Here is a 14,224-nt window from a genome sequence, read left to right on the forward strand (position 1 = left end):
AAAAATCATCTGTCCTCAGCTGCAACACTCACTACAAACTACGCCTGGAAACAAAGTTGGCACAAGCACCTTTCGTCAAGAGCTTCGTGAAATGGGCGTCCATAGCTGAGCAGCTGCACGCAAGACCGAGATCACCACGCGCAATGCCAAGCGTCGGCTGGAGTGGCGTAAAGAACTCCACCGTTGGACTTTGGAGCGCTGGAAATGCATTCTGCGGAGAGATGAATCACGCTTCATAATCTTGTAGCCTGACACACGGATCTGTGTTTGGCGAATGCCAGGAGAACACTATCTGCCCAAACGCACAGTGCCAACTGCCAAGTTTGATGGAGGAGGGATAATTGTCTCGGGCTGTTTTTACATGGTTTGGGGTTGGCCCCTTTAGTTCCAGCGAAGGGAAATCTTAAATGCTACAGCACACAATGACATTCTAGAGAACTGCGCGCTTCCAAGTGTTTGGGGAAGGCCCTTTCCTGTTTCAGCAGTGCCCACAGGTACAAGAACAATAATCAGCTGCTCTTCATATTACAGAATGCAGCTAAAATGTCAGGTTGTGTAAATGACCGGGCTGATGAAATAATTACGAGCAGGAGCTGGCCTGAAATCCAGGAACGGACAGGACCCTCCGTGTCCCCCCCCAGCTGTGGACGGGACAGGAGCCTGTGCAGGGCTTATGGAAAAATAAGTCTAAATTTAATGAGGGGAAAACAAAGACTCAACAAATCCCAGAGGAGGTGGAGCAACTGCGCTGTTAAGCACTTAAAACCAATAAAAAAAGACTTTATTAAAGTGTTGCGACAGCAAACCTCAGCATTTGGTCAAAATCAGCCAATCCAATGACAACGTGTGGAGTCTCCTCACACGCAGGATTGGGTAAAGGGCATTATCTCTGATTTCACAAAACACCAGAAATACTTCAGCGGAAAAACAGAACTACAGTAAGAGGCTTGTGCTGCAGCCAATGGGATCTCGGCTGGAGGCCCGGCTGGTGGTTGCCAGGCGGGGAGCGATCTCCCCGGCAACGGCAGGTTTACGGAGGGTTCCTGATCCAGGTGGCTTAGCGGGACAGTAGGACGGGCGGGCGAGGGGTTTGCGCGAAAGGTCAGAGGCTCCGTTTCGTCACCGTGCGCTACAGCACACGGCCTTCCCAACGCGGCCCTGCCCCGCCCCAAAACCAGTTCAGCTCCGCCCCCCGGCCCTGCTCCGCCCCAAAACCAGCTCAGCTCCACCCCCCGGCCCTGCTCCGCCCCAAAACCAGTTCAGCTCCGCTCCCCGGCCCTGCTCCGCCCCAAAACCAGCTCAGCTCCCCCCCCCGCCCTGCTCCGCCCCAAAACCAGCTCAGCTCCACCCCCGGCCCTGCTCCGCCCCAAAACCAGTTCAGCTCCACCCCCCGTGCCCTCGCTCCGCCGCTCCCCCAAAACCAGTTCAGCTCCGCCCCCGGCCCTGCTCCGCCCCAAAACCAGTTCAGCTCCACCCCCCGGCCCAAAATCAAACCCCCGGCCCAAATACACCGCCCAATCCAAATAAATGCCCTGGCCCAAAATCAACCCCAGGCCAAATTCAAGCCCCCTGACCCAAAACAATCCCCAGCCCAAAATCCACCCCCCAGCCCAAATCATTTCTCCTGGGAGCAGTGATCAGCCACTTCCCCTTTCAGAAGAGTGTTTGCAGATAGCGGGTGAAAGTGCGTGCTGGTTACAGCCAGTGAAAAGGGGCATGAGGCCTTCCTGTTCTGTACTCCGGGTTCTTTCCGTTCCGCGCTCCAGGTAAGCAAATTAACTCCACGTGACGAAGCGCTCGGTTTCCAGTGAGTTTAGTGTGAAGTGAGCCGCTGCCCCACCCATCCTCCCTCTGAGACGATAAAGATCACCGGCCAATCACGACCGACGGCCAAACGTGCACGTGCGTACGTGCGCTCTCGCGTGAGTACAGAAGTGTGGGGAGGGGGAGAGGGGGGTGGAGGTGGGGTGGAGGGATGGGGACAGGAAGTGGAGGGGGCTATGGTAGATAAAGGACTGTAGCTGGGCCGTTTAGTGTCTCTACCAACCCTCCCACTGAAGACAGAAACAGCTGACGGGGCGGGGGGCAGGGGGGGGGGGGGGGGGGTGCTGCGGTAAAGGTCCAGGGGAGTAACGCTAACTGAAAGAAAGCCACTGTCACACAGCGCTCAACACCGGCAGACCGAAATCCTGTCCCTCTTCTGTTCATCCCAGCTCACAGAGAACAGAGAGACAGAGTGACAGTGCAAGACCTGCACTCCTCTCTCTCTCTCTCTCTCTCTCTCTTTCTCTCTCTCTCTCTCTCCCTCCCTCTCTTCCTCCTGTTTTAATCGCACGCGTGTCCCGCATGTGTGTGTGCTTCCCCGCTGCGTTCCCTGCAGAGAGTGTGACGTCTGCGACACAGAGCCCAGGAGGGGCCCACAGGCCGCTCGGACACGCAGAGTTGCTGTGGGGGGGTGGGGGTGGGGGGGGGGGGGAGTATGCGAGTCTCCCAGCTGTGTTGACCACCTCCCCCCCCCCCCACCCAGCACCCTGTCTGGCAGCACCAACTCACCAGAGAGAGAGAGTGTACGTGTCTGCGTGTGTGTGCGTGTGGGCGTGTGTGGGTGTGCGTGCATGCGTGTGATTGTTTGATAACGTGCGTGCGGACTTGAGGGAGGGAGGATCTGCAGGGGAAAAGCTATGCGTGTCTTCAGCAGGAAAACATTCCACACCCCCCCCCCACACCCCCCCCCCCCACTCAGCCCCGAGGTAAACCTTCTCAAACAGGATCAGAGAGGCAGCCATATGGCAGCCTGACAGCCCTGCTAATTATGAGGGTGGGGGGGGGGGGTTGTGCTAGAGACACAGCACAGACCACACCCCCCCGCCCCTAACGGATAGCACAGGTTTAACACAGGATCGCACCAGCACAGAGGCAACAACAAAAACAGAAACAGAAAGGCAGATGACTAGCAGATGTCATTTAGCGAGAGCGAGCGGTGGCGAACGGATCGATCAGTGTCTCAGAAAACAGGCAGTCAGCACAACGCCAGCCACTGGGGAGGGGGGGAGAGGGAGGGGGGGGGACAAAAACATATAAAGAAGTGAGCAGAAAAAGGGAAAAGGGAAAAAAAAGAAACAGTCATCCTGCGTCATGCACTTCTCTCTCCGTCCCTCTCTTGGCTCCGCACCTGCTCAGAAAGGGGCGGAGTCGGGGGCCCTGGCGTTATCGGCGAGGCGCAGGCGGGGCGGCCGGAGTGAACCCCGTCACCCCCGCGGGGGGCGGCTGTCCGGGGCAGATAGCGGCGAGGGGGGGGGCGGAGCGGGGGAATGAACCCGATGCCCCCTGACCGTGCGGGAGGGGCGGGTCCGCGCCCCGGGTTCGAACGCCGCGTCGCCAGATCTGTCCCCCGCAGGCCGGCACGTCCCGTAATCTCCCCCCCGTCTTCATCATCATCATCCTCCTCCTCCTCCGGCTCGCAGGACGCGCCCTCTGGACCCTTTACAGAATTTCAGAAGGCCCCACTCCAGTCAGAGAACACAATAAGGGCTCGCTCAATCCGGATCAGCAGAGGACAAGCGACGTCGTTCAGGAGCAGCGACGCTCGCCGACCGCGTCCCGCACGGAGAGGCGCACCCTTCCGAACACTCCGCCCCGGCGGGGGCGGCTGAACCGGAGCTGGACGCACCGCGCGGACCCGAAAAGCTTGTTTGACACGCCGCTCCACAGACGCCATGACGGTGCGTCAACAAGGAGCGCGCGCAGCGACGAGAAGGCAAATCAAAGCTGGCGGGAGGGGGGGAAGAAAACCCCCCCTCCCCAAAAAAAGTGCGTCTGGCCCCCATCTGTGCAGGACAGAGTCGTTTCCAGAGGGGGAAAATAACCTGTTAAAATCCTCACAGAAAAAACCCCAGATCTTGAGCGCACGGGGGGGTGATGGGTAATGGGACTGTGGTGTACGGTGAGTTTCCACTAAACCTGGCACACCTGCCAAAACCGGCAGAAGCGTCAACAGCACCTGGGGTACAGGTGCTTCGGCACCACCTGCGCCCCAAACGAGCGTGTGTACCGCAGACAGACCCCCCTGGGAGAACGCCAAACTCCTAAACACAGACTCTCACTCATTTACACACACACACACTCACTCACTCACTCACTCACACACACACACACACACACACTCACACACTCACACACTCACACACACTCACACACTCACACACTCACACACTCACACACACACACACACACACGTGCCCACACACACACTCACACACTCACACACACACACACACACACACACACGTGCCCACACACACATGCACACACACACACACACACACACACGTGCCCATACACACACACACTCACACGTGCCCATACACACACACACACACACACACACACACACGTGTACACATACACACACACACACACACACACACACACACACACACACACACACACACACGTGTACACATACACACACACACACACACACACACACACACACGTGTACACACACACACACACACACACACACACATACACACACACACACTCTCACACACACACACACACATACACACACACACACTCTCACACACACACACACACATACACATACACACACACACACACACACACACACACACACACACGTGCCATACACACACACACACACACACACACACACACGTGTACACACACACACACACACACACACACACACACACACACACACACACACACACACACACGTGTACACACACACACACACACACACACACACACAGACACACACACACACTCTCACACACACACACACACATACACATACACACACACACACACACACACACCATACACACACACACACACACACACACACACACACACACACTCATGCCCATACACACACACACTCACACAGGCCTGTGTGAACATGGTCAGAGTATGGATGTTTTCCCAGTTCTTCTGTGGAGCCTTTTCTGTTTAAATAATGTTTCATGATGGGTGGGGGGAGGGGGATGGGGGTGGGGGGGGGGCACAAGCCTTGCATTGCTGGAGGCGTTGCCATGGGGACACGGTTCTGGTAATGGCAGTCGGAGGGATTACCCACTAACCCCCTCTGAACAGGACGGGTAACGGCACCACAGAGACTCCGCCCACAGCAGAGTCTGCACTGTGTCACCGAAAACAACTTCATCCCCATACAGATGGGGGGGGGGAGACAGGAGGGGGAGAGGGGGGAAAGTGGTAGAGGGAGAGAGAGAGAGAGAGAGAGAGAGAGAGAGAGAGAAGGGAGAGGGATAGAGGGGTAGAGGCAGAGAGAGAAAGAGAGGGAAGGGAGAGGGATAGAGGGGTAGAGGCAGAGAGAGAGAGAGAGAAGGGAGAGGGATAGAGGGGTAGAGGCAGAGAGGGAGAGAGGGGTAGAGGGGTAGAGGCAGAGAGGGAGAGAGAGAGAGAGAAGGGAGAGGGAGAGAGGGATAGAGGGGTAGAGGCAGAGAGAGAGAGAGAGAGAAGGGAGAAGGAGAGAGGGGTAGAGGCAGAGAGAGAGAGAGAGACAGAGAGAAGGGAGAGAGGGAGAGGGGTACAGGCAGAGAGGGAGGGGGGGGGCAGTGAGCTGGAAGGGCAGGGCTCAGTGTAATCAAGCTTAACCAGGCCTGCTAATCGATGACTTCCTCATGGGATACCTGGGGTACAATCAGGGGTTTCCTTCATCACACACCGCCAGCGTTAATAACATCACTACACAACAGTGTGCTTTTAGCTTAGCACCCACGCCACCTCCCACAGCTGACTTTGACACACAGGCACACGTAAACGAGCGAAAGGCACTCGGCAAGCTCTAGGTCCAGCTGATGAAGCTGGCCGTGCTGTCCCCAAGCTGAAATCTGCAGTCAACCCCATCTGCGTCGTTCGCCCGTTCTGCCTATAACTTTGGCTTAAGGTGCAGACACGACCGTCCACCAACTGACAGAGAGGTAGAGCACTTCAGGGGCGACGCGGAAGTGCCCCCAGGTTGGGAATGGCACCTGTGACCCCCCCCCCCCCCCGGTGGCACCCCATTGGGCAGAGGCAGGTGTAAATCCCCCTCTCTCTCACACACGAATCCCAGACTGTCAGCACCAGCAGACCACGCTTCAGAGCACAGTCAGCAGGCTGGCCATTAAAAATGAGAAACCAAACTGCCTCAAAAGCAGGAGACTGACCCCCGGCCAGCTCCCGGCCCACCGGGGGGGGGGGGGGACCTCGCTCTGTGTCACAGGTGGTATGACTTCAAGCCTCCCCCCCTTTACATCATTCAAGCAGGTAAAAAATAAATAATAAATCAAGTTTTCACTCAGCCATCAGAGAAGGTTTTACTGAAGTGGAGTGAGAGTGAGAGTGAGAGTGAGATTGTTCTGTAACACACAAAAAGACAATTACTAGACTGATGCAACGCTTGCCCATTGGGGACTGATGCATTATATCCACCCCCCCCCCCACAGCTCTACTGGGACCCCTCAGAGAGTCTGTCCGAGAACAAGTTTAACACTGAGGGACCGAGGACTGAGCTTCAAAATCCAGTTCAAGGTTATCTTTTCATTTAAAAAAAAAATGGTACACAGACCCAACTATTTTATTAATAACTCCTTATTAATAACTTTAAATAATCTTTTCCTTCCTTTCACACAAAAGATGCTGTGCTTCCCACTGTAGAGGTACACTTCCGACAAGTGGAAATTCATCCTTAAACTAAAAACGTCCTGAAAACTACTTTGGTTCCTGACTGGAGTGCTGTGACATCATCTCAGCAGAAGAAAACACAAATTTCCTGGTCGACACAGAAACGGGGCAGTTGAAACAGGTGTGTTCCCTGCTAAGGATCTCACACACATTTAGCAAATCCGCCGAAATTTTCAATCTCTTTTCAATGGCCCAGGGTCTCCCCCTCTAGACCCCCGGCTCTCCGTCCGGTCAGACGCACCGCCCGCCTCCACACCTGATCTGGGATCAGCCCGCCACGCCCAGCCCTCCACACCCCGCAGTCCAGGGGAGGAGAAAGTGCTGATCCCAGTCCCCGCCCAGATCCCACAGCCTGGAGCAGTCCCTCTCTCCTCAAGCTCCACACCGTGGCTACGTCAGCAGCTACGTCTCCGCGTCGGCGCGAGTCGATACGAAGCGCAGAATTCCCACAATCCCCCACCCGCGCTGTAAACTCAATAACACCACACGCACGCCATCGACCGAACGCGGAGCCTCGACCCGAGGCCCTCTGCCTGCAGCTTTTAGCCGCACACAAACAGGGCTGCGGTTACTTCTCCAGAACAAACATTTACAGGAGGATCTTCCACGGGGGCGGACGAGGCTGTTTTGCGTGTCGCGTTGCACGAGTTTTGCATGATGCCCGCGTTACGGATATCCAGAGGAAACCCCCCCCCCCCCCTCCCTCTGCCCCCCCTGCCCCCCCTGCCCCAGCCCAGCAACCTGAGTACACAGTGGCACACCCACAGCGCTTCCACCACTGGAGGACTGCAGCCTGTTCTTCCTCCAGGTGGAGAGCGGGACAAGCGCTCCAGGAGGACCAGGAGGAGGAGCGGAAGGGAGAAAGAGCAGGAAAGGAGGAAAGGCAGGAAAAAAGAGGAAGAAAGGGGGACGGGAGGAAGAAAAGGCCGATGAGTAAGGGAGGATGTGAGGACAGCCCAGGAAAGAGATCAGCGTCAGAGGGGCTGCGTTTAAAACCACCAGAGCCTGGGCCCTACAGCCCCCTACCCCAGCGTTCAAAACCACCAGAGCCTGGGCCCTACAGCCCCCTACCCCAGCGTTTAAAACCCCCACAGCCTGGCCCCTACAGCCCCCTACCCCAGCATTTAAAACCACCAGAGCCTGGCCCCTACAGCCCCCTACCCCTGCGTTTAAAACCCCCACAGCCTGGACCCTACAGCCCCCTGCCCATGCAGCTGCCCCACTCACCTACACACCCACATTCCCACAATGCCTCAGACAGCTCACACTGGCAAGAAGTTCCGTGACGCACAGAGACGGGGGGGGGGGGGGGATTTCATGGAAGGTGCATGACTAATGGGGTATTATATCAATGTACACAGAGAGAGAGAGAGAGAGAGAGAGAGAATCCCATTCACCAATTCAGCCAAGTTTATATCGATACCAAATAGATACCACGGTAAATCACTGATAAGCAGGAATTTGGGTCCAGTGCACTATTCTGGCGCTGACGTTCGTGCTCAGCCGGACAAACGCACTCTAAGTCCAGGAAGCCCGCTCATTCGCTGAATCAGGCACAAAGAAAACGCACTGTGTCCCTCTCACTATCGCACTCACACACACGCGCATGCAGTCTTGGACTTGAAACACATAAAGAGCATTTCCTTCATAATCAGCACAAAGGTGACTGACAGGAAGACACACAATTTCCTCAGTTTAATTTCAGCGTCGCAGGACAGTGCCTCTTTCATATGCCACAGGCTTTAAAAAGGAATCGTTCAGAATTGCGGTTCCTGCATTTCCACACAGTTCTGCATTTATAAATCAAACTACATAAAGCTGCTGAGTGGCTTGTGCCGTAAAAGCACCGCTTCTCGGTCACACGCCCCATGGGTTTGCCACTGTGATCGGACCGTACCATTCAGTCCCACCTACGACTGGCGGCCCTGCACGGCGCACTGTATCTGGCCATGGTATCTCCCGATGAGGGATTCATTTAAAAAGGAACTGTCCGCATCTTTGCACAACAGCGACCCCTCTGGTCAAACTGGAGCAGGCGGTCTACCAGGCTCAAATCGACCCTCAGACTCGACCTCAAATCTGAACGCCCGCCCCACCCCAACACGGAACACCCTCCACCCCCAAGCACTTGCAGGCGGGGGCCTCTGTTATTCCACAGAGTCCTGGCAAAAGCACGTCTGAGACACGGAGCAACAAACCCGTCCGCCAAGACCGACGACCGAGACCGCGCAGGAAACCGCGCCGTCTCCCATAATCCCCCAGCCGTGCAAATCCACAGGGTGACCCGGAGCCGTTCCCATGGATACGGGCCCCTCCACCGCGGGCGACTGAGAGGAAGCGATCTCGCCCTCGCTGCCGTCAAACGGGGACGAGAACACGGCGGTGGGCAGCGGCGTCCATTACAGGCACACGGAGAGAGAGCGACAGGAAGCCGTCCAGAGGAAAGGTCAGGCGGAAACTAGCGCTACGGAGAGCGCCTGCCCGTACTACCGGGGGGGGGGAAGCGACGGACGTGACCAGGGCCCCACATCACAGGGAGAAGAGAGACCACGCCTCTCGGAGTTCTTACCCTTAGTCACGATGCGTTCCAAAAACAGGCGACACAGGCAACTTTTCAGAAGTATAAAACTGTACACCCAGCGCTTCCCAGATATCACGGTCCGCCAATAATTCAAATAGCGGCACGTCCGTAACCAAAAGGAGCACATGACGCCAGTCACGGTCCTGTACTGTAACTTCGGCTCCGGTTTTAAAGGACTAGTCCTTGAAAAAGTGTGGGGGGGGAACTAACAAAAAAACAAACATTTTATGCAAAAGCACTGAGAGAGAAAACACGGTCGAGCGAGCAGGAATGCCTAAGCAAAGGCTCACTGTGCTGCGAGTGGAACTGTGCTGAGGGGGGGGGGGGGGGGGGGGGGAACTAAACTGAAGTGCGTTTTAAACAGCCTGAATATCATTCTCCCATTCGGAGCAAAGGCATTAGCCAAACTGCTAATGCACACACAAATGACAAAACCAGTCAGTGGAAGGATTCTAATTATAGTACGCGTAAAAAAGCGACGGCGCAGGTATGAATCAAAACGCTAACGGGCTACTGCGGTTCGCGTACGGCCGGCTGTTCTGCCGCTGGACCGCGAGGAAAGTTTTATCCGTTCCCGCAGCCCGTATGCGTTCCGGCTCAACGACCTGGCAGGCGAGCGCGTGTAATTACCCTCCGCTTCCTGTTCGGCAATGCCCGCCGACACACACACGCACGTACCGTCGGGTTTGCCAATAACACCGCGCAATCTCGGGAGGCGTTTTTTTCCAGAAGCGAAACGGACTTCCTGGCGCGCGGGAGGAGCGGGCCGAGGGAGGCGCGGAGCGGCCGTCCTGCTTCCTGCAGGCCGAGGCCGCGGGCCTCCTCAGCGCGCGACGCTCAGGTCGCCACGGAAACCGCCCGCCGCAGCGAGGCCCGAGAACCGCGCGCGCGTTGGGAGCCTGGCGCACGTACAGGAGCGGAGCTCAACGCCCTGCAGGGTCGGTCTCTGAAGGGAAATACTGTTTTAGGTTCTGACGACCAATCTGCCCATGGAGTCAGGCGTGTGACCGGGGTGGGTGGGGGCGGGGGGGGTTCGCTCCCCTCCGTCACGTGCGCCGAAAGCAGGTGGCCCGCCGGAAAGAGGGGCGAGCGGACCACTGCGGGGATTAATCCCGTGACCCCCCCCGCCGCACTGAAAACTCCAGGGTCAGCCGCTGGTCTGAGGCACAGCACGTCACACACTAAAACACGTTACCTTCCAGAGCAAGTGCACCGCAGAGGGAAAACTAAAGGTAAATGGAAAAGCAAAGGCTATATAGCTAATCAAAGACCTTACAGGTTAAGCATAGAGACGTTGCCTTTGAAAGGTGCACCAATCGTGGCATCCATTTGCTGAAAGCTCAGCCTCAATCAATTCATAATCTGTCTCGGGGCCCTGCTAAAATGTCACAGGAAGTCACAGTAAAGCTCCTTAGGACAGGGGCTTTTAACTTCCTGATCCAGGGACCCCCCCACCCAGGCTCAAAGGCATCAAGGGGACCCCCACCATACGTTAAAACTGGATGAATTTTTTAAAAAATGGTTACACGTTTTAAAACATTTTCCTAAATTTATATGAAGTAATTGCATTTTAAGTCTGAGTAAGGACCCCCTAGAGTACCTTCAGGCACCCCCCCCCCCCCCAAGGGGTCTGTGGACCCCCGATGTAAACCCAGGCCTTGGGACGATCAGACAGGTTCAAGGAAAGTGAAAGATCACAGAGACAGGGAAGGCCAGACAAACAAGCAAAAAAAAACACACCAGTGGGGCAAAGGCACAAGATAAATTGGCAGACGGTGAGTTTAAACTTAGCTGAACACATTAACAAGACAAAAAGCAACTTTTTTTTTTTTTTTTTTACTCTCCCCATTCCACGCAAAACCATTCACCCACAGAAACCAAAAAAGTGCCATTGATTTTGTGCCAACCTTTGACACGAGCATGTCACCCTAAAGTAACCCTTTGCGCAGCACAGCACAGCACGTACTCCGTCCCTGCTGCCAAGAACTGTTATTGTACGCAACTCTGAGCCTGTTTTTTTTTTTTTTTTTTTTTTTTACCGTGGCCGATTGAAAGTCTTCGGTTGCAGTTTCTAGAGCCGAGTTTAACATTTCGGTTGCTTGTTTGGAAACTAATAAGCGACCTCGTTCCTCGTAATGACACCGGCGGCCAGTCCACAGTCGCGCCCAATCCCCCCTCCCCTTCCCATACATCCCCCGGTCCGCAATCGCTCGCACACCCCCGGCATCCAATCACACCTAGGGCGGCAAAAAGGCTCGAGCTGCGCCTGAATCACGTGCGGCCATAATAGCGGTGGGCTTATTCCGGGCGTGTTTTTTTTCCAGGTGAGGCCGCTTATTTGCCTCGGGAGAGTTGACAACGCTGCACTCTGTACAAGTTCAATCCCTCCGCGCACTTTGACACCAAACTGAGCGCGCGCTTGGGGTAATTATATAACACGTTACCGGGAACCACGCTGGCGTTTTAGACTGAAATCCCGCGTGGTCCAACTTATGCAGTACGTAAATATCTAATAAAGATGTCATCAATAGATCTGGTAGGACACCTCCCAACTGAACATATACGCATAGACAGAACAACAAACCACCACTCCACACACACACACACACACCGCACAGGCAGGTTGTACCATAAGCACACAGGCATCCAACCGAGGAAAGTGAGCTACAGCTGGCTACTTCATCAGAAGTGAGCGAGACAGCAATCGTAAACAGCCGCTTACCAGACCACTCCGAATGCCCCGTATCCGATGGGCCTGTCGGGCTCGATGTCCAGCTGTTGCTGTAAGTGATGCGAGTGTTGGTGGTGGGCTTTGACCGCCGCTGCTTGAACTTGGGCCGGCGCTGCAGCGGCCGCGGGCCCGGGGGCTTGTCCGGGTGCCGGCGAGGGGAAGTACGGCTGCTGCTGGCTCGGGTTCAGCATCACCGCCGCAGCGGCGGCGGCGGCGGCAGCTGCGGCCGTGGACGCGTGCTGCTGGACCGGGTGGACGGCGGCGGCCGAGCCGGGGTGCTGCAGGTGATGTTGGCCTGGGTGATGGTGGTGATGGAGGTGAGGAGGCGGGAGATGTGCTAACTGGTGATGGTGGTGCGGATGATGTGCCGCCACCGTTGAAGCGCCCCCGTTGTACGCAGCCATCATTTTTGCGGCGTTGGTGGCCGTAGTTTCGCACAGAGCCATTAACTCCACAACAGTTAGCAAAATAAAGAACTATAGAAGAAAACCAGGAAGACGAACAATAGCCTATATATAGACTATAGCCTATATATTCGTTAAAAAAGGCAACTCCTCCCAAGATCTAAAAAAGAGTGAAAAAGAGATGGATGAGGGTCCTAGGGCTTGGGCAGGTGGCTGCCAAACGGTCATCGGGCTACGGCAAACCTGACACTCCAGTAGGCTAAACAAAAAAATAAATAAAAAATAAAAAAAATAGTGGAAAATAAATCAAATAAAGACACCGACTGCCATAACTACAGGAGAGTAACGCTTACTCTCACTGATACTCCGGTGGTATCATTTAAAAGATCTGACCTACTTCTTGTGGCTGACACCAGTTTCCTCCCGTTTGATATCGTAGGCCTAGTTCAAACGCCGTTGTCGCAAGCGCAATAACGCAAATGTAAGATTCGCACTGACTTAAAAGAAAATTAAAATAATGTGGTTGCGACATCAAACCCCGCTCCCCCCACAATAAATAAACACTCAGCGGCCCTACGCCTCCCTCATGTTGCAGGTGGTGATCCCCTCTCCACTCGCGAAAAGTCGGAGAATTCCCCACTTTTCTTTTACAACCAAAGGTAAATATATCACATAGGAAACGAGGTATTCATCTTTTAAATTTCCTCATGGTTGCGATTTTGTGAAATCCAGCATCGTCGCTGCCTCGACCCGACCCGTGCAGCATTCAGTTTGCAGAAGTTCCGATGGTATTGGTCGTTTTCGGCTCATACAGTAGCCTGACCAGCTGGGTGCTTATTTTCAGCCTTCTAGCGACGCTGAAAGTGAAAATGTTTCGCTTGGAGTAAATACGAAGATGAAGCACCGCAACTGTTTGGGCCACACAACCCGAATGCGCGAGGATGATGATGATGTTCCTCTCGTAGTGGTTGTTGTCGTTGTTATTATCGCCACCACAGCTCCACCAGTCCGAGGTTGGTTGAAATTTAGGTCGCTCGTTTCCTTGCTTTAGAAATGACCACGTTCCTGTATCGCTTATTTCCAGAAGCCCTAGCGAATTTTTATCAAAACTAGCAATCTTTCTCTTCGGGAGCGTGGAAAACAAACTCTCCTAGGAGCGATCAGTCAACTTATTTTCCCCATTTGGTCCACCGCGTGCACGTCGATGTGTCGTTCAACACAACACAGATCACTTAAAAGAAATTAAAATAAAACTCCCCGGCCGGCTCCTTTGCAATAACAAAACAAGCGGCGACAGAGTCGACTCCCTTCATCCGGATGGTGCTGCCTGCACCTAGGAAGGGACACGCGCAGCCTAAGACCCATGGGTACCCGCCCTTTCCTCTTGTGATGGAAGGTTTTTACACTAATCAGAATAGAGATATTGACGCAATTGAAGTGGCCAAGCCAATCAAAATAGAGCCTGGAACAAGGTCCTTCCCAAAAGATCTAAGGCTTATGCCACACGAAACTACCGCCATTACGGTTTTAAAGATCCGAAAGCCCTGCATTCATATGCATGGACATTTCGATCCAAAATGGCACCAATGAAGCCCAGTTGCCTACAGTGGTTTCGCAAAAGACTAAACCAATCCGTATATGCCAAAGGGGGAGTGATCCCTGCCTGTCTGAAATGATTGTCATTAACAACTAACCAATGAGTACTGACGTCGCACCGTGAAGGGCTAGGGTTATGACAAGGTGACTGGCCGCTAAGCGCTGTCTTTTGGCATAAAATATTACGGCATGGCTGAT

General features: G+C 54.7%; 1 protein-coding gene across 1 annotated transcript in view; it reads right to left on the bottom strand.

Moving 5' to 3' along the window:
- Positions 1–13,808, bottom strand: part of nlk2 (nemo-like kinase, type 2) — a 43,001-nt gene extending 29,193 nt beyond the window's left edge. The window contains 1 exon segment of the mRNA XM_064303718.1: positions 12,018–13,808. Within this exon segment, the coding sequence (XP_064159788.1) occupies positions 12,018–12,472 (455 nt within the window). The 5' untranslated portion in view covers positions 12,473–13,808.
- Positions 13,809–14,224: the final 416 nt, after the last annotated feature.

Source organism: Anguilla rostrata, chromosome 12 (genome assembly GCF_018555375.3).
Source record: "Anguilla rostrata isolate EN2019 chromosome 12, ASM1855537v3, whole genome shotgun sequence".
Lineage (NCBI taxonomy): Eukaryota > Metazoa > Chordata > Actinopteri > Anguilliformes > Anguillidae > Anguilla > Anguilla rostrata.